At 41.8% G+C, this 26005-nt stretch overlaps 1 protein-coding gene across 1 annotated transcript in view; it reads right to left on the bottom strand.

Moving 5' to 3' along the window:
* Nucleotides 1–3020: 3020 nt before the first annotated feature.
* LOC129829977 (V-set and transmembrane domain-containing protein 2-like protein) overlaps nt 3021–26005 on the bottom strand; it is a 34609-nt gene continuing 11624 nt past the window's right edge. The window contains exons 2-4 of the mRNA XM_055892056.1: nt 11565–11731; nt 9956–10000; nt 3021–4801 (exon numbers count right to left, since the gene is read on the bottom strand). Of these exons, the coding sequence (XP_055748031.1) occupies nt 4415–4801; nt 9956–10000; nt 11565–11731 (599 nt within the window). The 3' untranslated portion in view covers nt 3021–4414. The remainder of the gene's footprint in view (nt 4802–9955; nt 10001–11564; nt 11732–26005) is intronic.

Here is a 26005-nt window from a genome sequence, read left to right as displayed (position 1 = left end):
TACTACAAAGTGATGAAGTTGCCATGACTATGAAAGGTACTGAGAGTGGGGAGTGGATGTGTGAAATCCAGAGATGGAGACAGGCTGCTGTGAAATTCCCAGGGGATTTCAGCAGTTTCTCCTCAACACGCTCTCCATTTTCTTCCCCATTTTTTTTCTTTTTTTTCTTTCTCCTCCCCCCCTCAGTTTTCCAACTGGTATATGTGTAGTATTTGCAGGGGACTCAGACCTGGATGCTGTAACTGAAGCCTGCCTGCCCTACCTCGGCTGCAGACAGCCACCCAAACTGCAAGAGGCATGTCTCAGGTATACGTGTAAAGCAATAATACATCTAGAAGTACAATATATTACAAGGCCTTGTCATACACTATATATACAAAAATATGTGGACACACCTTCAAATATGTGGATTTGACTATTTCAAGTTGAGCACACAGCCATGCAATCTCCATAGACGAACATTGGCAGTAGAATGGCATTACTGAAGGGCACAGTGACTTTCAACGTGGCACAGTGACTTTCATAGGATGCCATCTTTCCAACAAGTCAGTTTGTCAAATTTATGCCCTGCTAGAGCTTCCCGGTCAACTATAAGTGCTGTTATTGTGAAGTAGAAACATCTTGGAGCAACAACGGCTCAGCCACAAAGTGGTAGGCCACACAAGGTCACAGAACGGGAGTGCTGAGGCACGTAGCGTGTAAAAAATCATCTGTCCTCGGTTGCATCACTCACTGCAGAGTTCCAAACTGCCTTTTGAAGCAATGTCAGCACAAGAACTGTTCATCGGAAGCTTCATGAAATGGGTTTCCATGACCTAGCAGCCGCACACAAGTCTAAGATCACCATGCGCAATGCCAAGCATCGGCCTGAGTGGTGTAAAGCTCGCCACCATTGGACTCTGGAGCAGTGGAATAGCGAGCGTTCTCTGGAGTGATGAATCACACTTCACCACCTGGCAGGCCGAAGGACAAATCTTATGGCGGATGCCAGGAGAACGCTACCTGCCCCAATGCGTAGTGCAAACTGTAAAGTTTGGTGGAGGAGGAATAATGGTCTGGGGCTATTTTTCATGGTTCGAGCTAGGCCCCTTAGTTCCAGTGAAGGGAAATCTTAACGCTACAGCATACAATGCCATTCTAAACGATTCTGTGTGGCTTCTTGTGGCTGAATGGAAGCAAGTCACCGCAACAATGTTCCAACATCTAGTGGAAAGCCTTCTAAGAAGAGTGGAGGCTGTTATAGCAGCAATGTGGGGACCAACTTAATATTAATTCCCATGATTTTGGAATGAGATGTTCGATGAGCAGGTGTCAACATACTTTTGGTCATGTAGGGTATTTTAACACATCATATTATGACCTTATTTATCAGCTTTCTATTATACATTTAACTGAATAAAGTGATCTATGTGCTATTCTGTGCCGTGTCTTCCGGCACCTGATTGAGGTGGACCCTGATGCCTTCTGGGTGACTCTGAACGTGCTCTACTGTCCCTGCTCCTACACCCCACCCTGACCTGCAGCCTGTGGAGCTGAGTGGGATGGGCCTTAAAAACGAGTACACAGACAACATCCTGAAACTCTTGGAGGATTTTGGGTTACCTCTGGACACACAGCCAGCAGCAATAGAGATCCAGTGATCTGCACCAATAAACAGTTCCCCAGTCATCCACCCGATTGTCCCCAGGTGGAGGAAGGAACACTACACTGACGACAGCCACAGGAGAGCACAGCGTGTCCTAGTCTTCCCCAACCTCTTTTCAGGGACTGCCTTGCAGACATCATCCTATAGTTTAACAGTAACTTTGAAACACAAATGTTAAGTGCTGATTCTGTGCAAGTGTTGGGTCAGGGTGTACATATTCTAATGTGCTCACAAGTGTTGGGTCAGGGTGTACATATTCTAATGTGCTCACAAGGGATGGACAAAAGGCCAGTATTTTGAATGTTAAAGTAGTAATTAAGTCTTTTTAATAAACAATTGTTTTTATTATAATAGATTTAAAAAATGTCTGACCTTCGTTGCAACTGCTTAGCTTTTCATACAAGTTGATAGCAATCGATGTCATATTTGACCTTCTCCACCGTAAGTAGAATGGCAGAGCTTCCATTTTGCCTTCCATTCCAGCTTCAAATTCACATCTTGGTTCCATTCCTCCTTTAATAACCAGACGTCATGGTCATTCCACACAAACCTCCCATTGATAAACAGAATAGATCTGCTACTTGCTGCACAAATTCCTGATTGAAAGTTGTAGCATGATTTTGAATACAACTTGAACTCCCCTGAGGGTTCAAGTGTAGGTTACAGCCCGGGCTTGTTTGTCAAGTCTTGTTTAGACTGAGGGGTCTGGAAGAATCTCTGTGACATCATAATGAATGTGCGTGCCGGGGAAACGGGAACAGGGTTGCCACCTGTTTTGCGTTGGTGAGGGAGTGCTTTATCTCCTCCGTACATTGCTATTTATCCAGCTGACAATAGCGTCATTACTCATCAACCATGGAGGGCCTGTCTGCCAGCCCATAAAAACACAGCCAGGGATAGGATAATGCGAAATCCCCCAAAACAAGGCATGATAATGACACGTAGCAAGGCTTTTTATTCTGTTAATCATCAAATCATCTGACACAAGCATGGCTTGACTGATTAGGCAGGAACTGCTTGGCACACCAATGGATAGATAATACAGTTGTGAGAAAATGAAATACTGTAAGACCGAATGTGTTGATTGCTGCTCAGGATACATGGGCGTGAGGAAGGAGACTGGTGAGAGAAAATGTGTGACTGCCTTATGAGTTAACTGTGATGGAGTATTCTGAATTTTAATAATGTCTTTATAATGGCAGCATACAAATCAGTGTGTGTTCGCATATAAATGATCGCAAGGTCAGACGTCGACTTTTCAGGAATGTAATACAAACATTTTCGATCTATCATCAACGTCTCAAGGGCTTACATATTACAGGTACTGAATTATTAAATATATTTTGAAGGCAGATCACATTCAAGTCACAATAGATAGGTTCATGTACACTATTTAATTTGATAAAGGCATACATTTTGTGCGAGACCAACATCCTAGAAGACATTCTAAAATGTACAACATTTTTACAATGATTTCTTACAAAACATCAAAGCAAAGTTTAGAGCAAGAAACAATTCCATTATCCATCAGGTCTTTCTCACAGTAACATTATCTGTTGGGAAAGCACAAAACACAATGAACAGGTTTTACTTTATAAACATTGGTGTAGCTCTGGTTGGATGGAAATCATGACCCACTGATATTAACCCATAGACCCCCCCCCCCCCCCTCTGGACTTACCATGGAGAAACAGCGAATGAACTGCTCAGAAAACAAACCCAAATTAATAAAGCAACAAGTAACCCTTCCAGCTTATACGTCCCCTTAGATGATTGAAAAAGATTGTAAGAAAACATGTTAAACATGCACTTTTTATCATTATATACAGTAACATGTACAGTGTAGACAATCTAGAGCAGGGATGGGCAACTGGCAGATCAAACCCAAAACAATTTATTGAAATAAATAAATAGTTACTAATTCGGGGGAATTGACTTGAGTTAGGTTGTGCATCAGCAGTTTTTATCTCATGTCAGTCACTGAAACTCACTCAATTAGCTACACATTTTTAGATTAGTAAATGAGTCTAGCCAGCAATCTAAATGTAGTAATCATGGCCCCCCATCTTTTTTTAAATTTTTTAGGTCACTCTCACTCAGATATATTAACATGGCATAAGTCAGAACACAATCTGTAGAATTGCAGGAAATTAGCTGAAACACTGCTAATATTTGTCTCCACCCCATGGCTAAATTAGTAAAATTGCATAAAATGTGTTATAAAATGGCAAAATCATTTCTACGCCCCATGGCTAAATGTGTAGAATTGCAGGAAAGTAACTCTAAAACAAACAAATTCTCTCCATTGTTAAGAGTGGGGGACGCTAAAATGTTTTGCTCGCAGGGTGGGGGGGGCCCCCCCAACAAAATGTAGCTTAGGGTGAAAAACACTAAAGCCGGCTCTGACTGCATGTGTGGGTATGGATGTGGGTGCGCACACTGTGGCTACTCATGATGAGTTCCAATTTTTTGTGGCCCCCATCCCCATCAAAGTTGCCCACCCCTGATCTAGAGGGTTGTGGTAAAGAGAAGGGGTGGGAGAGGACTTGGGATGTTTTTGATGGGACAGTGTGAGGGCAGAGGTCAGAGATATAGGACTGAGGTGGCACTGAGATATAGTCCCTTTGGTGTCTGGAGCAGTGGTAGGGGTGGGTGAACAATCAGCTGGGATGAATCAGAGGTCTGGGTACATTGCGCAGCGGCCCTCCGGGACTGGAACTACCCACCCGGGGTGTGGGGCTGAGGCCAGACCAAAACAGGCAGAGGAGGCTATGGGTGAGCTGTGAGGTGTAGAGGACAGCTGTCAGTACAGTCAGTAGCGCTGCCAGTCTCAGCAGACCTCTTCCTCAGCTCCCTGCCAGTGCCTGTTGGTTTGTGGTGGGCTGCTGGCGAGTGCTTGCCATGCTCCGGCTGGTGCCTGCTGCTCGCCAGGCCCTTGGTGTCCTGGGGTTGGAAGTTTTCTCCATGGTGGCGCAGCTTCGGGTTCTGGTTTCTCTCTGACTCCACCTGCAGGTAGGCCCTCACCTTGTGGTGGCGGGCGTTGCTGTCGGTGTCGCTGAAGTCGATCACGCGGCACTCGTATGTGCCCTCGTCAGACGGCTTCACGCTGGACAGACGAAGCTTGTGGGAGATGTTGCTCCCGGCAACCTTCACCACCTGCAAAACAGACCAACAAAATGATATTTCAACATCCAAGAGTTAAATTATAGACTTTGGTCCATGACTGTATACCCTATCTATTACAAACAAGAATTAGAAATCCTCACATCATGATATCTCAACCCTAATTTGTCCTCCAGCTGAATTTCTCATTCAGATCTGAAAATACTCTGTGTCTGTTGTTATTCAATTTGCTCCAAAAAACAATAAACCTCCTTGTGCACCATCACCCCCTTCTCTGTCCCTGCATCCTCTGTGTGTGTGTGTGTGTGGATGAGCCAGGCTGACTGGTCCAGATGAGGCTGGCAGACAGCTCTGTAATGAAATGCTGGCTGCGTCACCACAGATGCACCACAGTGCAACACTTACAGAGCAGCTGCCCCCGCCTCCCCAAGCCCTGTACTGCTGGCAGCCCCACCGAGTCCAGCCACCCAGCCCCTGCGCTCAATAAAGCTGTCTGGCAACGAAACAGATTGAGTGGGCATGTGAGGAGGCATGTACACACACACTCAGAACAATGTCCTATTATAGGCGCCAGTCCCTTTGTTTCCATGTTGCAGACAGCTGTTCCATTTGCTCCCTTGAACAAATGAGGAGATGCTGTGCCCTGCATGCTGTACATACAGAACATGCCTTTACTGGGTAAGGATGTAATAGTTCAGTGGCTTATAAAACGCTGTGAAAAATATATTTTATGGTGTCAGATCTTAGATAACAAAGTGATCACATGCTGTTGGAATGTCATTGGTTGTGACGCACCAAGATATAAATCCAGTTGTCTTTATTAGCTTCCTCCCACTCAGGTAGTGTACCCAAGGCTGACGATTTGTCTGTGGCTGTCTATATATTATCAGTCCAGAGTCCTCTAGGCTTACAGAGAAAATCACACAATCACATTCAACCTTAAGACCAATAAAACAGACCAAAATACTATTTTAGGACTATAGTTAGTACAGTGCCTTGCCAAAGTATTCATCCCCCTTGGTGTTTTTCCTATTTTTATTTGGATGTCATGTCATGGACATACACAAAATAGTCCAAATTGGTGAAGTGAAATTTAAAACATAACTTGTTAAAAAAAAAATAACTTTGCTATGAAGCCCATAAATAAGTTCTGGTGCAACCAATTACCTTCAGAAGTCACATAATTAGTTAAATAAAGTCCACCTGTATGCAATCTAAGTGTCACATGATCTCAGTATATATACACCTGTTCCGAAAGGCCCCAGAGTCTGCAACACCACTAAGCAAGGGGCACCACCAAGCAAGCCGCACCATGAAGACCAAGGAGCTCTCCAAACAGGTCAGGGACAAAGTTGTGGAGTACAGATCAGGGTTGGGTTATAAAAAAATATCCAAAACTTTGAACATCCCACGGAGCACAATAAAATCCATTATTAAAAAATGGAAAGAATATGGCACCACAACAAACCTGCCACGAGAGGGCCACCCACCAAAACTCATGGACCAGGCAAGGAGGGCATTAATTAGAGAGGCAACAGAGACCAAAGATAACCCTGAAGGAGCTGCAAAGCACCACAACGGAGATTGGAGTATCTGTCTATAGGACCACTTTAAGCTGCACACTCCACAGAGCTCGTCTTTACGGAAGAGTGGCCAGAAAAAAAGCCATTGCTTAAAGAAAAAAATAAGCAAACACGTTTGGTGTTCGCCAAAAGGCATGTGGGAGACTCCCCAAACATATGGAAGAAGGTACTCTGGTCAGATTAGACAGACATTTTGCTTTTTGGCCATCAAGAAAAACGCTATGTCTGGAGCAAACCTAACACCTCTCATCACCCCGAGAACACCATCCCCACAGTGAAACATGGTGGTGGCAGCATCATGCTGTGGGGATGTTTTTCATCAGCAGGGACTGGGAAACTGGTCAGAATTGAAGTAATGATGGATGGCAGGGAAGTTCTTGAGGGAAACCTGTTTCAGTCTTCCAGAGATTTGAGACTGGGACGGAGATTCACCTTCCAGCAGGACAATGACCCTAATTATACTGCTAAAGCAACACTTGTGTGTTTAAGGGGAAACATTTAAATGTCTTGGAATGGCCTAGTCAAAGCCCAGACCTCAATCCAATTGAGAATCTGTGGTATGACTTAAAGATTTCTGTACAACAGGGGAACCCATCCAACTTGAGCTGGAGCAGTTTTGCCTTGAAGAATGGGCAAAAATCCCAGTGGCTAGATGTGCCAAGCTTATAGAGACATACCCCAAGATACTTGCAGCTGTAATTGCTGCAAAAGGTGGCTCTACAAAGTATTGACATTGGGGGGATTGGGGTGAATAGTAACGCACGCTCACGTTTTCAGTTTTTTTGTCTTATTTCTTGTTTGTTTCAACAACAAAAAATATTTAGCATCTTTAAAGTGGTAGGCATGTTGTGTAAATCAATTGATACAACCCCCCCCCCCAAAAAAAATCGATTTTAATTCCAGGTTGTAAGGCAACAAAATAGGAAAAATGCCAAGGGGGTGAATAATTTCGCAAACCACTTTAGGCCTGCATGGTTTAGTATAATCTCAGCATCAATAGAATATGAAAATACTTAAACTCTAAGGCCATATACAAGGTGCCGGAAAGCTGATTGGTGTTTTCAGTCTGGTTGATGCCATTAGCTATACTTGTGGGGAAACATGAAAGGCTGGTATGCATCCATGTCTGCTGGAACCGATGACACCGTTTTACCAGCTGAGCGATGGTCCAGTGGCATCCTCCTCCACACCACAGCTGGTGGTTTCATTATGGTTAGTCAGCAGCAGCTAGCCAGCCAATAGGGAAATGAACCAGGGAGGAAACATCAGATCAGAGATAGGCTTAATCTTTTCCTGGAGACGATGGAGTAGAGGGAGAACCTGGTTTATACTCCTCCACACACAGCAAGATGAATAGCTGCTGTTCGAGCACAGAACTAACTGTTAACAAATCATCACCCTCAGTCAGCCTAGTGGTAACAAGGAACTACACCACGCCAGATGAGCTATCAAAAGTTCTGTTGACTCCCTAATCATTCTTCAGCAGGGAGCACCCAGTCTCTTTTTTAAAATTAAGACAGCAGATCGCACTTGTAAAGACAGCAGTTGTAAAGACAGTGTTGTAAAGACAGCAGTTGTAAAGACAGCAGTTGTAAAGACAGTAGTTGTAAAGACAGCAGTTGTAAAGACAGCAGTTGTAAAGACAGCAGTTGTAAAGACAGCAGTTGTAAAGACAGTGTTGTAAAGACAGCAGTTGTAAAGTTTGGCGCATTCATGCTTTACTGAGAGAAGAAAAGAAGACCTTGCACCATCGTACTGTACTGTAGCCTGTTTTCCTATAGATCTGAAACACACAACTGTAGCAGAAGCAAGTGTACTGACAATCAATCCACACTTGTTAACAAACTATAGTTTTGGCATGTCAGTTAGGACATCTACTTTGTGCATGACACAAGTCATTTTTCCAACAATTGTTTACAGACAGATTATTCACTTATAATTCACTGTATCACAATTCCAGTGGGTCAGAAGTTTACATACACTAAGTTGACTGTGCATTTAAACAGCTTGAAAAATTACAGAAAATGATGTTATGGCTTTAGAAGCTTCTGATAGGCTACTTTACATCATTTGAATCAATTGGAGGTGTACCTGTGGATGTATTTCAAGGCCTACCTTCAAACTCAGTGCCTCTTTGCTTGACATCATGGGAAAATCAAAAGAAATCAGCCAAGACCTCAGAAAAAAATAGTATACCTCCACAAGTCTGGTTCATCCTTGGGAGCAATTTCCAAACGCCTGAAGGTATTACGTTCATCTGTACAAACAATAGTACGCAAGTATAAACACCATGGGACCACACAGCCGTCATACCGCTCAGGAAGGAGACGCCTTCTTTCTCCTAGAGATGAACGTACTTTGGTGCGAAAAGTGCAAATCAATCCCAGAACAACAGCAAAGGACTTTGTGAAGATGCTGGAGGAAACAGGTACAAAAGTATCTATATCCACCGTAAAACGAGTCCTATATCGACATAACCTGAAAGGTGCTCCGCAAGGAAGAAGCCACTGCTCCAAAACCGCCATAAAAAAGCCAGACTACAGTTTGCAACTGCAGATGGGGACAAAGATCATACTTTTTGGAGAAATGTCCTCTCGTCTGATGAAACAAAAATAGAACTGTTTGGCCATAATGACCATCGTTATTTTTGGAGGAAAAAGGGGGAAACTTGCAAGCCGAAGAACACCATCCCAACCGTGAAGCACGGGGGTGGCAGCATCATGTTGTGGGGGTGCTTTGCTGCAGGAGGGACTGGTGTACCTCACAAAAGAGATGGCATCATGGGGGAGGAGAATTCTGTGTATATATTGAAGCAACATCTCAAGACATCAGTCAGGAAGTTAAAGCTTGGTCGCAAATGGGTCTTCCAAATGGACAATGACCCCAAGCATACTTCCAAAGTTGTGGCAAAATGGCTTAAGGACAACAAAATCAAGGTATTGGAGTGGCCATCATGAAGCCCATACCTCAATTCTATAGAAAATGTGTGGGCAGAATTGGAAAAGTGTGTTCGAGCAAGGAGGCCTACAAACCTGACTCAGTTACACCAGCTCTGTCAGGAGGAATGGGCCAAAATTCACCCAACTTATTGTGGGAAGCTTGTGGAAGGCTACCCGAAATGTTTGACCCAAGTTAAACAATTTAAAAGCAATGCAACCAAATACGAATTGAGTGTATGTAAACTTCTGACCCACTGGGAATGTGATGAAAGAAATACAATCTGAAATAAATCATTCTCTCTACTATTATTCTGACATTTCACATTCTTAAAATAAAGAGGTGATCCTAACTGACCTAAAACAGGGAATATTTACTCGGATTAAATGTCAGGAATTGTGAAAAATAGAGTTTAAATGTATTTGGCTAAGGTGTATGTAAACTTCCGACTTCAACTGTATATATATATATATATTTTTTTTTAAATACATATATATATATGTAAATACACATATATATATTTGTTTTTCCCCTAACCCTACCACTTATTGTATAACTTTTGTAATGAGGCCTCTATTGGACACTAAATGACCAACAAGACAAACAAAGGCGTAAAATAGACGCCAGACAGGTAGGAAATATAACATGTAATGCAGTAAAGACTCACACTTATTTTGGTAGCATCCTTTGACATCTCATCCTGGGGTACAACCTGTAGGAAAATATTTCAAAGAATGAGAAACATTAGACATACTTTTATAACATTTTCTCCATTGAGTAAAAATGCCTCACATCAATGAGTCCACTTCCAGGTAATTTGATCAAAGCAGAACATAGATAATGGGCCTAATAATGCCTACTTTACAGGTAATTGCATCAAAAAGGTACAGCTGGACTCAAAATTACATAAACCCAGTGTTCCACTGTGCATAGTCTGCATACTGTATGCGGAGAATCACCACTCTATTCAGAGCAATAGATCTAGAAGATGAACCTGTGTTTCCCCCCAAGGTACTCATCTCCACATTCTTAGTATAACTCACATTTATAATATGAATTCGAAACCAAAAAAAGTACGCAATACATTTCAACTTGAGAGCAACCAATATATTATACTGTAGACATGGTTCATCCAGGAAAAGAGTGTAGGCCTGACTACATTACAACACAGCCGGTACACTATTCTAGGCCAGTAGCACCACCTGGCCCACGCTCCAGCAAGGGAGGCATGGTGTAGCACAGCCAGTCCTCCAGGGGCACGTCATGAATAATGAATCTGAGTGAGGTGAGAGGAAGTTTCTTTACATTTCTTCCTTTTCCAATTAAAAAGTGTCGAAAGACAGCAGGAGGCCTGGAAAACTTTACGTCTTTATGGAAAACCTGCTCTGCTTTGCCCAGCTCAGGTAGTCCTCCTGATGAAATATTTCCTCAGCCTACTCTTCTGTTCTTGTGCCTCCGGGGCACCTGGGGAACCTGCTGCTATTTCTGCCTACTGCAGTGATTCATGTGTGGTTTGTTACCTGCTGCTCACCTCACTCAGTTTAGCTCTGTGTACTTTATTAGTTGGTCCTGATTCTGACCTGTATAGCTGTGCACGATGGCACACTAAAGATTGGGACTGAGTAAATGAGTTTGTGTGCATATTTGTTTGCACTACTTACTGCTATTTGCTATTTACATTGTGATTTGCAATGAGGGAGAATAGGAAGACTGTTCCACAACTATCCATGCTCTGCCGCATCCCTGTGATCACAGAACACCTCCTCAGCAGCATTCTCTAAGCAGTGACAGAGAACGAGCAGTCTTTTAATGTGTTAAAAATCCCAAATTGTATGCATTGTCAACTTACACACAGCTCCGACACACACACTTACCCCACCAGACATGCCACCAGGGGTCATTTCACAGTCCCCAAATCCAGAACAAAATCAAGAAAGCGTACAGTAGTATATAGAGACATTGCATTGAACTCCATTCCATCTCATGTTGCTAAAAAAAAAATGCAAATCTGGTTTAAAAAAACAGAAAAGCAACACCTCACGTCACAACGCCTCTCCCCTATTTGACCTAGATCGTTTGTGTGTATGTATTGATATGTAGGATACGTGTGCCTTTAAAAAAAAGTTGATTTATTTCCGTCCTTGAACTGTTCTTGTCTATTAATGTTCTATATTATGTATTGTTTCATGTTTTGTGTGGACCCCAGGAAGAGTAGCTGCTGCTTTTGCAACAGCTAATGGGGATCCTAATAAAATACCAAATAGCATTCTAGCTACCTGATTGGTGGTCCAGGGCTGTTTCTCTGTCCAGTCTCTGTGGTTTCTGATGTACCACCACTGGATCTCCAGGGAGTAGGAGGGGCCTGCCCCCCGGAAAGAGCACGCCATCTCCACGTCCTGACCACTCTGTGCTGTGATGTCATGGGGAACTTCTGTGAACACAGCTGTATGGAGAAAAAGCAGTTGGCTATGAAAAAGATTACCTAGTCCTCTCTGAAGACAATATCATCGCTGTTTTGCTCTTTGATTTACAGTGATAATACACTGTGATTGTAATAGTCTCAAATAGAATGTTGAGTTAACCCTAGTAATAGTGTGCATAAAGAAATTGTCTTTCCGTGCTATAGGCCTTCTGCATATACAACACTCTTTTAGGAACACAATCCATAAAGACTTGTGTTTCTAAGCAACTATGAGGCATTTAAATCATAAATCCTCATTTACTAGATAAAACATTTCTATGCTCACCTGGCTTGCTATTTACTTATTTATTATTCAATGTTTGTAATAAAAAGTGTTGTTATTAATATTACCACTCTGCATGTAAACTAAAGAAGGCATTACTGCCAAAACAGCTCCCTTGTTTCTATTAAAGAAGCAATACTATTGTTTTTGTTTTTCAGTTAAGATATAGCTTTGAACTATAACAGACAGCTTTGGTATAGTTTCAAAAGTAGTTCTGATACGCAATGTCATAACTGATTAGTTCAGCCTTGCTGAAGGGCTGGCAAACTAAAGAGGACTTGGGTGTATCTCTCCAGCATAAAACCACACTCAATCTGTGATGGAGTGCTTACTAAACCAACGCTCAGATAGTTGTGAATGTGTTCACAAACACACAGTGTAAATATGCAGTGCAATAATAATACAGTTTACATAGCCTGTCATAAAAATATAATGTAATAATACAGTTTACATAGCCTGTCATAAAAATATAATGTAATAATACAGTTTACATAGCCTGTCATAAAAATATAATGTAATAATACAGTTTACATAGCCTGTCATAAAAATATAATGTAATAATACAGCTGCAAGCAGCAATGGACGGGGTTCACAGGATAACAGAAAGAACACAAGATCAGTTGGATAACAAAGCAAGCACTCTGTCATGTATGAACTATCTTAATTTATGTGCAATCAGTGAAAGCTTTACAATGTTTATCTCAATACCACAAGCATGACACAAGTGAAGTTTAGTCTAGTGCTCTAGGTTGGTTTGAATGCAGCAGGTAATCATTCTTAAAGTCATCACTTCATGTATTGAGTTTGTATTCATGTATTGAGTTTATATACTGAACAAAAATATAAACGCAACATGTAAAGTGTTGGTCCCATGTTCCATGAGCTGAAATAAATGTTCCATATGCACAAAAATATTCTTTCAAATTTTGTGCACAAATTTGGTTACATCCCTGTTAGTGAGCATTTGTCCATCGCCAAGATAATCCATCCACCTAACAGGTGTGGCATATCAAGAAGCTGATTAAACATTGTGATCATTACACAGGTGCACCTGTGCTGAGGACAATAAAACGCCACTCTAAAATGTGCATTTTTGTCAAACACCACAATGCCATAGATGTCTCAAGTTTTGAGGGAGTGTGCAATTGGCATGCTTACTGTAGGAATGTCCACTAGAGCTGTTGCCAGAGAATTGAATGTTAATTTCTCTACCAATGTTGTTTTAGAGAATTTGGCACTATATCCAACCGACCTCACAACCGCAGACCATGTGTATGGCTTCGTGTCTGCGAGTGGTTTGCTGATGTCAAAGTTGTGAACAGAGTGTCCCATGGTGGGACTATGGTATGGGCAGCCATTAGCGACGGACAACAAACACAATTGCATTTTATCGATGGCAAATTGAATGCACAAAAATACTATGATGAGATCCTGAGGCCCATTTTTTTTAAGGTATCTGTGATCAACAGATGCATATCTGTATTTCCAGTCATGTGGAATCCATAGATTGGGGCCTAATGATTTTATTTCAGTTGACTGATTTCCTTATATGAACTGTAACTCAGTGAAATCTTTGATATTGTTGCATGTTGTGTTTATATTTTGTTCAGTATATATCAATTCTGGGTTCAATTTGATTAATGGATTAGCGTTATTTTCATGATATTTCACATTGTTCGTCTGCATAATTTATATCTAACATTTATTTGAATGAGACAAAGTCCACTTGATCAACAGTTATTGCTCTAGTATCCTATGGTGCCACTGGTGCCAATATATTGCCACCAACTGGTCTGGTGCAGCCATCGAAGGTTGCAGTGACTTTATATCAACACGGCTTCTGAGCACATATACATAAGGTTAACCCAAATGTCATGGCCCCATGTCCATCGGTTCAGTTCTTATAGCCCTGGCATGATGGTGCCATCTAGTGGTGTAGGTTGGCCAACTTTTAATGCAGCAACTTATCATTCTAATTAATTGAGTCTATATACCAAATCTGGAGTCAATCTGATTTATGTTTCAGGAGAAGAAGAACTTTAAGTATTTTTAGCATTATCGTATGTGCTAATCTATAGGTACAGTGCGGCCATATTTGAATGCAGCAACAATATTTTCTCAAAACCATTAGACTGATGTAAACCAAAATCTGGAATGAATCTGACGAATGGTTCATGAGAAGATGATTGCAAATTAATTTGAACATTAGCATTACAGATGCAAAGAATGGGTTGTTAAGTTTCCTTGTTTTTTGAGATAGAAACATTTAGTGTTATAGCGATGACAAGTTTCATGTTGTTAGGCCACTGTGGAGTGGATTTACAGTGGTTTAAACTACTTATGGCTTGGGGGCAGTATTTCGACGTCTGGATGAGAAGCTTGCCCAAAATAAACTGCCTGTTACTCAGGCCCAGAAGCTAGGATATGCATATACAAATAGAACACTAATGTACTTGGCCTCTTGCTCAGTTGTGCACCGGGGCCTCCCTTTCTATTACCTTTCTACTCCTCTTTCTATTCTGGTTAGTGCCAGTTTGCGCTGTTCTGTGAAGGGAGTAGTACACAGTGTTGAACGAGATCTTCAATTTCTTGGGAATTTCTTGCATGGAATAGCCTTCATTTCTCAGAACAAGAGTTTCAGAAGAAAGTTCTTTGTTTCTGGCTATTTTGAGCCTGTAATCGAACACACAAATGCTGATGCTCCAGATACTCAACTAGTCTAAAGAAGGCCAGTTGTATTACTTCTTTAATCAAGACAACAGTTTTCAGCTCTGCTAACATTGCAAAAAGGTTTTCTGATGATCATTTAGCCTTTTAAAATGATAAACTAGGATTAGCTAACACAATGTGCCATTGGATCACAGGAGTGATGGTTGCTGATAATGGGCCTCTGTACGCCTATGTAGGTATTCCATAAGAAATCTGCCGTTTCCAGCTACAATGGTCATTTACAACATTAACAATGTCTACACTGTATTTCTGATCAATTTGATGTTATTTTAATGGACAAAAAATGTGCTTTTCTTTCAAAAACAAGGACATTTCCAAGTGACCCCAAACTTTTGAATGGTAGTGTACATACAGTGGGGATGCAAATTAATTACTTAAAAATCATACAATGTGATTTTCTGGATTTTTGTTTTAGATTCCGTCTCTCACAGTTGAAGTGTACCTATGATAAAAATGACAGACCTCTACATGCTTTGAAAGTAGGAAAACCTGCAAAATCGGCAGTGTATCAAATACTTGTCCTCCCCACTGTAGTCAAAAAAGTGAATTGTTAATAGTTTCCTTATTTTTTAAGATATGCCAAACTTAACATGGTTCTTCATGGTAATATATTTGATGACCCCCAAACGTTTTAAGTTCATAGGCCATTGTGGAGTGGATGTACAAAAGATGTAAATAGACACGTAAAATCAGATTTCCTGATTCGTCAATAACTCAGCCATCTCTTAAAACTAGAACCCTTAGATACATTTTTGGACTTAATTAATTATATATAACCATTGATTCTTATAACTTGTGAATGCCACATGAGCTTAGTTCAACTGTCATTACCCATCAGAACCCAAAATATAAGTTTGTTTTACTCCAATGTTTGTAAAATAAGTAAATGTAATCAAACACTGTATAGCTTCAACAGATGGTTAAAACTATAATCATGGAGGGTCATCATCGCTAGCTCTGTCTATGTTTTTGAGAGTGGTTACATTCCCCCGGACCACCCCACAGCATTCTTAAACCAAAATTAAGGTGGGGTGACCCTTTGTTATTGTTTCAATTAAGAATTCTAGCTTTAACCAATCCCTTAGCGTTTCTCAAACTAAGTTAACAGATGTATTTGGACATAGGTTTCATTAGAATATGTTTTTCAAAGGTTTTCAAAAATGTCCTAGGAGGGAAATCCTGACAGACCGTATGGGCAAATTTGTTCATCATGCACACAAAGTTTCAAGTCTTTAGGTCAAACAGGGCGACGTATATGTGAGACTGCTTATAACAGTGCCCGTTATAGGTCAATTGGTGCCATTCTTTTTGACCAAGTTACTCATGGCCTCTAGGTCTTACTCACGGCCTCGAGGCCTCATGGCTTTTCTGTGTGCCAAATTAGAAAACAAGGTACCAGTCTATGCTTGAGTCATTTGACCATGTTAAGAAAAAAAGTTAATAAGAATTCAGACAATAACAGTGTCCCCTAACCCCTAAATATATGCCATTTAGCACACACTTTTATCCAAAGCGACTTACAGTCATGCGTGCATACATTTTACACATTCGTGGCCCCGGGGATGTAAGCCTGCATTAAATGTTTACTCTTGCCCACATGGATATCAGCTAACCTACTGTCAAAAGAGCGTGGCACATTCTGAAGTAAGAACATCTTCTGTTTCCCACTGTAATTCACATGGAAGTGGAGCTAGATATGGGCCTCCTTCCAGACATCTGCCTGGGTGGGAGGAGAGCGGGGAAGCTGCCTGGGCTGAGCTGGCTCCTCGCCATGTATAACACGGGCTAAAATCCCCCACATGGGTAAACTAGCTTTAGCAGAATGAAGACATCAGTTTTTCTGATCGCAGCACATCTGCCTATCAACTGGGCCCAAATCCTCTTAAACACTCTCTTAAACACATTTTTAATTTGCAGCTAATCCCCTTCATGGTGACAGAGGCTCAGAGGAAGCAACCACACAACCCCACTGGTGTACTGCTGCTCACACTGTTTGAAATCTGTCTAACACTGGTGAAAGTGTCTTTCCTCGGCAGACAACGGAGTCAGCACGGCAAACCATTGTGTTCTAGGAGTTACCTCCAAAAAGTCACAAAAAACTCAAGTGGGTAGCACAATATCAAACTCTAGCAACGCCTCAAAAAGTACACTTTCCACAGGGAAGTGCTGGAACATAATTGGTGCTTCCTAGAAAACACTACCCTCAAAAATCACATCAACCTTGAGTATTCATGAGAGACAGAACTGCATTCAATGTGAGACACAGAGAACAGGAGCTGGCCATGGTGCTCCTGCTAGCTTATTGTTAGCTCCCAGGTGGTAGGCCTATTCAATCTCCACTAGGATACCGGAGGACATTGGATAGAGGCAATAAACAAATTCCCTTTCTTCAAATTTCTATCTAACTTTCTTTGTAATCCACCGCTCCCAAGTCTTAGTTTAATAGCCTCTCTAAATAGCTGGACTAAATGTGCACACCGAGAACAGAATGTCTCCCACTCCGGAAAGCTACAAGCCCTCAGTCATATCTCACTTGTAAATTGATCAAACCCCTTTGTATTTTTCATTTGCCAGACACAAAACACACTTTGCATTGATTCAGCATTACATGGTGGGAAGTGGAGAAGCAGCAGGCGAAGGGCTCTATTCAATCAGATTGGCTTTAGTCAACATCTGCATAGCGGTTGTTTTGGAGGTGGAACTGTGTTAGAGTCCACAAGCGGCTACTGGTATTATACCTAAAGCGGACATTGCCATTAAGAGAAATCCCATGTAGCCTTGCTTACAAGTTCGAACACTGGAATGTGAGATGTAATCTACACTTCAATTAGGCTAATAGAAATCCTCATTGTTTAGTTTGATGATTTTCAATTTGAGGGTCATTATTTCTATATAGCCTTCACTTTGTCATTGTGAACTTGTAACAGTAGTGGCACGGGTGTGGCTTTGTGACAATGATCAAGAGCAGCTGTTCACCGATTTGACAGCTCCAAAACAGTTACACCTCAAACACTGCAAAAACATTAAGCTATGTGGGTGTCGGCTATGGGCGGTTAACGCTTGATCTGATTCAATTTAGGCCTAAAGCTTTCTTGTATTCAAAGCAGTGATGTAAACTGTCATTAAATGGATAGGCTCTCTGTAGTGGTTGTTGATCACATTTCTGTATGAATCGGGATGACACATTTGTATGACATGCCACATATGGGTTTAGAGGGAAAATGTGTGAATGATTGACAATACAACAGTCTGTGTATATTTATTTGATCAAAGCCTACATGAATGACGACATTGATTTGGAAACAATGCTAATTCAAAGATGGCGTGTCTAATAATCAACACCCTATCTGCACATTTTAATTAGAGGCCTCAATGGACTTTAGAAGTTAGATCTGAAATGCCTGGAGTAATAGAATAAAAAATCACTTCAATAATTGCTGGAAAACTGCAACAGAAAGACAGACATGACAGATGAAGGAGAGAAGGATAAGATAAAGAGGAATCTTTTAGGCTTGAGAAATCCTGGGAGGACTCCTGTCTTCATCTTCCTTTGAAATGTGGAGTTAGTTTATTGTACGTTGATCAAAGCTAGCTGGAGGTGGCTCATCGTGGTATTGTCTTAATGCAGAATACCTCAACACTTGAACTTTGTTTTGTAAGATATCACTAATGGGAGACACAAATAGAGATTCACCACTTTCTCACTGCATGTAACCTTTTCTTAAATCTTAGTATTTTCTTTGTGGTATCTTGAGAAAATGGCCTAAAGGAAGGGGATTGCAGCCCACACTGTACTGTAAGTGGAGAGATGGATATCTATTTGATTGGGCAGTATGAAAAATGACTGAGCATGGCTGGGATGGGAAATAAACCATTTATATCATCTATTCCCTTGAGATCTAATGAGCGAGGCGAGCTGTGTGGTAACTTGCTTATTGGAATCTACAGCAGCAGCTTATTTGAACTCAGGTGGAGGAATTCCGCTCAAGGCTCCAAATAACAAATAATTCCAAGTTGCAGTCTGATAGTCACACTGCACAGCACAGCCCAAAATCAAGCCATTACACAACACAAACATCATTTGCATTTTCCTATTCTGATCCATATTCTGGGCTGGAAGTTGCTGTACCACAACAACTCATCCAAATTCCACTCTCACCCCCATGAAATTCCATCACAACACTCTTCCCCTTTCACTCTCTTGCTTTTTAAATATCTCATAACACTGCAACCAGTCACTAGGTCCACCTCTGAATAGAAATGCTTCTATTCTGTGACATGGTAATGAGTTTGAAAGTTTTGAAATTATCTTTCCCTTGTTGATAGACAACATTTGCTGGGATGGTGGCCAGATGAGGACTGTGTGTTCGTTGTTGGTTCTCCCCAGTAGCAGAGAGCAAGAGAGAGAGTGAAAGAAGTCCCACTGGCTTTGAACAACCGATTATGGAGCAATAATTCTGATGCCAAAACTTCAGCGCCGTTTCTCATTACACCCAGCAGTACCATCCACATCTTTGACTTGGGCTTCTCCTAGATACAGTGCATTCGGAAAGTATTCAGAGCCCTTTACTTTTTTCACATTTTGTTACGTTACAGCCTTATTCTAAAATTGATTAAATCGTTTTTTCCCCCTCATCAATCTACACACAGTACCCCATAATGACAAAAAAAACATGTTTTTTAATACATTTTTGCAAATTTATTACAAATACAAAATGGAAATATCACATTAATACAAGTAGTCAGACCCTTTACTCAGTACTTTGTTGAAGCGTCTTTGGCAGCGATTACAGCCTTGAGTCTTCTTGGGTATATTGCTACAAGCTTGGCACACCTGTATTTTTGGAGTTTCTCTCATTCTTCACGCACCGCACATACACAGACAAGGGGAGTTATCCATTTTAGAATAAGGCTGTAACGTAAAAAAATGGGTTCTGAATACTTTCTGAATGCACTGTATGTACATATAACTAGGAATAAAAGTAACAGATAGTAAACAGTAGCAGCAGCGTATGTGACGCTGCGAAAAAAGTTTGGGCAAAAAAGGGTCAATGCAGGTAGTCCGGTTATCCATTTGGTTAAATATTGATCAGTCTTATGGCTTGGGGGTAGAAGTTGTTCAGGGTCTTGTTGGTTCCAGACTTGGTGCATCAGCACCTCTTGCCGTGAGGTAGCAGAGAGAGCAGTCTGACTTGGGTGGCTGGATTCTTTGACAATTTTTAGGACCTTCCTCTGAAACCGCTTGGTATAGAGGTCCTTGATGTCAGGGAGCATCAATGGTAGAGCTGTAGAACCTTTTGAGAATCTGAGGGCCTATGCCAAATCTTTTCAGCCTTCTAAGGGGAAGAGGACTTGTCGTGCCCTATTCAGGACTGTGTTGGTGTCTTTGGACCATGATAGAGCCTTAGTGGTGTGGACATCGAGGAACTTGAAGCTCTCGACCCACTCCACTACAGCCATGTCAATGTGAATGGGGGCGTTTCCTGTAGTCCACAATCAGCTCCTTTGTCTTGCTGACGTAGAGGGAGAGGTTGTCAGGCCTACCACCATCGTGCTGTCGGCAAACTTAATGATGGTGTTGGAGTTGTGAGCGAGGCGAGCTCACCCACAGTCGTGGGTGAACAGGGAGTACAGGAAGGGACTAAGCACACACCCCTGAGGGGTCCCCGTGTTGAGGGTCAGAGTGGTGGATGTATTGTTGCCTACCCTCACCACCTGGGGGCGTCCTGTCAGGAAGAGCTTTGTACGTGGAGTAAAGGTAATTTAGAGGTTTTTCCGTCTCTATTTTCACAGAGGAGCTGCTGGTAGCAATGAGGTGAAACGGATTTCAGTTCTCCTGCATTAAAATCACTGGCCACTAAGAGTGCCGCCTCTGGATGAGCTTTTCTTGTTTGCTTTTGGCCCTATACAGCTCATTGAGTGCGATCTAAAAGTGCCAGCATCGGTTTGTGGTGGTAAATAGACAGCTATGAAAAATCTAGATGAAAACTCTCTTGGTAAGTAGTATGTTCTACTTATCATGAAGTATTCTAACTCATCGGAGCAGAACCTCAAGACTTCCTTAAAAGCTGTTAACAAAGACACACCCATCCACCTTGAGCATAACCGACGCTGCCGTTCTGTCCTGCCAATGCATATAGAAACCAGTTACATTATATATGTATTATCCATGTCCTTATTCAGCCAAGTTTCCGAGAAACATAGGATATTACAGTTCTTAATTTCGTCACCGGCGTAGCTTCATTAAGGTGCCTGCACGCCCGCCTCTATATCGCCGTCTCTTTCTCTTCCGAGTCTCTGGGATTAGGGCCTTGTCCGGGGTGAGCAGTGCTGTATGCCCTGTGCATTCGACTAGTTGAAGTAGAAATCTTCATCCAAATAGAGGTTAGTGATCGCTGTTCTGATGTCCAGAAGCTCTTTTCGGTCGTAGGAAACGATGGCGGAAACATTATGTCCAAAAAAAGTTAACACAAAATAGCAGGAGGCCGCAATACATTCCAACGCCATTCTACAACATTGGGCAATGGATTTTGCGTGTAGTAACCCTGTATTTCCAGTGTGCATCATCAAGAGGCAGTTTTTTTGCAGTATTTTTGTAGCTAACATGTGATAAATACCCACTGGATTGATGTAAACAATCATGATATCAGTCTGCCAGGTAAGCATAGGCTACTTTGTAATTAACATTTAATTGAGAAGGTTTTTGGGAATGCGTTTCCATCTACCAGAAGACTTTTCATTAGTATCATCGCTAACGTCTACACAAAGTGGTAGATGCACATACACAGACAATGGGAGTCCTCGTTGCCTCTTCAGAAAGTTGCAGGAAATACGAATCACTGATACATTCTGTTCAATATATTTAGTTGATTCCCTACTGTTCAATGTATTTTTTAACTTTGTTAAATTCCAATTTAATATCTGGATTTCGACCGCGTTCTTTGTATCGTAGATTTTATAGGGCCTTAAAATATCTGTTGTTTCAGCTATCATCCACAGGGCTGAGGATTGTTGAATGTTGTATCACTAACAGTGACAGGTACATGTAAAACCCCAGCTCTCAGAGCCGTGATGATCCATGCTGGGGGTCTGCCTCTACCACTTAGAGCTTCTGCTACTGTAAGATGAAGTATGATGATAGTGTTCCTTACAGCACAGCCTGTCTGGTATCTATAAAGCAATCGAGTGATGTGAGTCATGCCATCATCAGGCCTCCACATAAGATGTCAGTGTTCTACATTACACGGGGGGAGCTCTAATGAACTACACATTTCTACTGATCTGGAGCCAGAAACTCAGGGATTGTACATGACACTTTGGAAAATAGAATGTAGGTGCGGGGAACGGAAGCGAGGGTGAATAGAGAGAAGGTGTGTGGGGTGACAGAGAGATCACAAAGGGAGCGAGAGACGGAGAGAAACACACCAGGGGTGAAGATGGTGTCAGGAGAGAAAAGTGAAAAGAAAAGGAACAGTTAAATGGAAAAAAAAGGATCTGGAGATGGTGGAGAACAGTGACATTTAAAAAGACGGCATTGCACTCAGGTACCACATTCAGGGCCCTGGCAATATAAATGAACTTACAAAGAATGCAGAACGCTCTGTACACACAAACTAGCACATTGCGTTTATAATCTTGATACTTTTAACTAAACAATACTCATCCAAATGACAGTATCTACACACAAAAATAACAAGGCAGTAAATTCAGCTTTAAACCCTGGATAAAAAAATAGCAGGAAAAACACGTTATGAGAGTGATGTGCTTTGATACTCTCTCCCTCCCTAGATGATAGCTGGCCTAGCAGATTCATTAACCTCTGTAGTTGCCCACACAGACCCAGGCAGAGAGAGGCTTGTCTCCGAGCTCAGCCTCTGCCTTTGATTTCTCACTTATCACCGGCAGGCCAGCTAGCCAGCTCCATCCACTCCACTAAAATAATTGCCTCTTCTAACGATGCTCTCTTAAAATAATGTAAATAGCAGTGTCCATGTTTCAAAGACACCTGTAAGCTTCTTGAAGACACAGTAAATAAACAGCGACTGACTATCCAAAGGTAATTTCATGTATATTCCCCATTCTGAAATTAATCTTTCCTGAATATCTTTTGCTTTCATTCTTTTCAGCTGAAATGCTATGTAGATATTTCTGTTTTTAATAAATAGCCTACAAGTTTAGGCCTAGTCACTTTCCAGGGAAAAGGTATTGTACATCTTTTGGAGAACAGTGGAAACCGGGATAAGTAAAATCAAAATATGATTACATTTCCAATGAACAATTTTGACACAAGACAGAGTTTGGATTTATGCAACTGATTACAAAAAGTCAAGCGTTATTATACATAAACCAGCTTCATGAGGTAGTCACCTGGAATGCATTTCAATTAACAGGCGTGCCTTGTTCCTCCTTGATGTGTTTGAGCCAATCAGTTGTGTTGTGACAAGGTAGTATACAGAAGATAGCCCCATTTGGTAAATGTCCATATTATGGCAAGAACAGCTCAAATAAGCAAAGATAAATGACAGTCCATCATTACTTTAAGACATAAAGGTCAGTCAATACGGAATATATCAGAGTTACCAGCCTCAGAAACTGCAGCCCAAATAAATGCCTCACAGAGTTCAAGTAACAGGCACATCTCAACATCAACTGTTCAGAGGAGAATCAGGCCTTCGTGGTCAATTTGCTGCAAAGAAACCACTACTAAAGGACACCAATAAGAAGAATAAGATACTTTCTTGGGCCAAGAAACACAAGCAATGGACATTAGACCGGTGGAAATCTGTCCTTTGGTATGGAGTCCAAATTGGATATTTTTGGTTACAACCGCCGTGTCTTTGAGATGTGGTGTGGGTAAAAGGATGATCTCCACATATGTATTTCCCACCGTAAAGCATGAAGGAGGAGGTGTTATGGTGTGGGGGTGCTTTGCTGGTGACACTGACTTATTTTGAATTCAATGCACACTTAATCAGCATGGCTACCACCACATTCTGCAGCGATACGCCATCCCATCTGTTTTGGGCTTAGTGGGACGATCATTTGTTTTTCAACAGGACAATGAATGACCCAACACACCTCCAGGCTGTGTATGGGCTATTTTACCAAGAAGGAGAGTGATGGAGTGCTGCATCAGATGACCTGGCCTCCACAATCCCCCAACCTCAACCCAATTGAGATGGTTTGGGATGAGTCAGACCGCAGAGTGAAGGAAAAGCAGTCAGCAAGTGTTCAGCATATGTGGGAACTCCATCAAGACAGTTGGAAAAGCATTCCCGGTGGAGCTGATTGAGAGAATGCCAAGAGTGTGCAAAGCTGTCTTCAAGGCAAAGGGAGGCTATTTGAAGAATCTCAAATATAAAATATATTTTGATTTGTTTAACACTTTTTTGGTTACTACATGATTCCATATGTGTTATTTCATAGTTTTGATCTCTTCACTAAAAATAAAGAAAAATCCTTTGAATGAGTAGGTGTTCTAAAACTTTTGACCGGTAGTGTAGGCCTATATAACACATGAGAGATGTGTAATATATTTTATAGACCTTTTTAAAGCATGGCTTTGGGTCACAGCCAGTTACTATAACAAGCACAAGCAACATCTAAATGGTTATAAAACAGTGATTAATGGGCTGGGATGGTTAAAATGATCTAGTAAAAATGCCAATGCTTTATAATCCAGTAGTAAAAATAGCTACTTACAACATATATAACAGTCAAAATAGTGATATTCAGAATGATCACATGATAATTCCACGAGACTATTCACTTCAGTAATTTACTGTGAGGTGTTCATTGGTTATTGTTGTGCATACAAAGTACTTTTCTTGTTACAGCACTTGGGAGAAATTGGTTAAAATACCATCATACCTAAATGGATTAAAAACCAACACTGCTAAAATTATCCAATGGGAGAATATGTTAAATAATTTGTCACCGTTTCATGGAATGTCAGCTAAAAAGACAGAAAAATACAAAGCATTTTCAACTTGGCTAAACACAAATGAGTGGGATGAATATATGTAACAGTATAACTTTAGACCGTCCCCTCGCCCCGACACGGGCGCGAACCAGGGACCCTCTGCACACATCGACAACAGTCACCCACGAAGCACGGTCGTTACCCATCGCTCCACAAAAGCCGCGGCCCTTGCAGAGCAAGGGGCAACACTACTTAAGTCTCAGAGCAAGTGACGTAACTGATTGAAATGCTACTAGCGCGTACCCGCTAACTAGCTAGCCATTTCACATCCGTTACACTCACCCCCCTGTCAACCTCCTCCTTTTCCGCAGCAACCAGTGATCCGGGTCAACAGCATCAATGTAACAGTATAACTTTAAACCGTCCCCTCGCCCCGACCCGGGCGCGAACCAGGGACCCTCTGCACACATCAACAACGGTTGCCCACGAAGCACGGTCGTTACCCATCGCTCCACAAAGGCCGAGGCCCTTGCAGAGCAAGGGGCAACACTACTTAAGTCTCAGAGCAAGTGACGTAACTGATTGAAATGCTACTAGCGCGTACCCGCTAACTAGCTAGCCATTTCACATCCGTTACATATAGGTAGTATAAAAAAAATATTCACATGACAGACACACACTGAGCCCCATGCTGTGCTGCTTGCATAACAATAAGCAGTATGCTTTGAGACATGTAGGGCTCTGGGGGCTTTTGAGTCCATTGACATATGCAAGTCGTGTCTCCCCCATTGTACAGTTCCAACTGTGTGTCAGCCGTCACGGAGGAGAGCAAATTAAATAGCCTCCCCACAACAATCAATGAATTCAGAGGCAAATACCTCACCTCAGAGATAGGACAATCAATAATCACAACAGTAGTGCCTAGGGAAGGCATCCAGAAGCTCTATCAGGACTCATTAAACATGGATTCAAAAAGCACGTATAACAATACATCCACACACAACAGCCTACACAGCTAGTTAAAGTTGTGAAATCCACTGACATCTTATGAAAACTAAAAATGAAAACCAAAATGAACATCCTCTTTAAATCTCCCCAGCCAGCTAGCGAGCCAGCAGCCAGCCAAGCCAGGTCTCTGGGGCCAGATACAAATGGTGTGATGCAGCGCTACGAGAGATATCAGCGTTTGGTATCTAATCTCCTCGCCCTCCTAATGCACCCAGGAGTCTCTCTCTCCAGCAGCTGAGACAGAGAGGGGAGCTGACAGTTCAGAGAGCCAGCCAGGGCCAGGAGAGGAGGAGAGGAGCTGAATGTGTACCCG

This window comes from Salvelinus fontinalis, chromosome 31 (genome assembly GCF_029448725.1).
Source record: "Salvelinus fontinalis isolate EN_2023a chromosome 31, ASM2944872v1, whole genome shotgun sequence".
NCBI classification, from domain to species: Eukaryota; Metazoa; Chordata; class Actinopteri; order Salmoniformes; family Salmonidae; genus Salvelinus; species Salvelinus fontinalis.
This window is presented reverse-complemented; position numbering and strand designations above follow the sequence as displayed.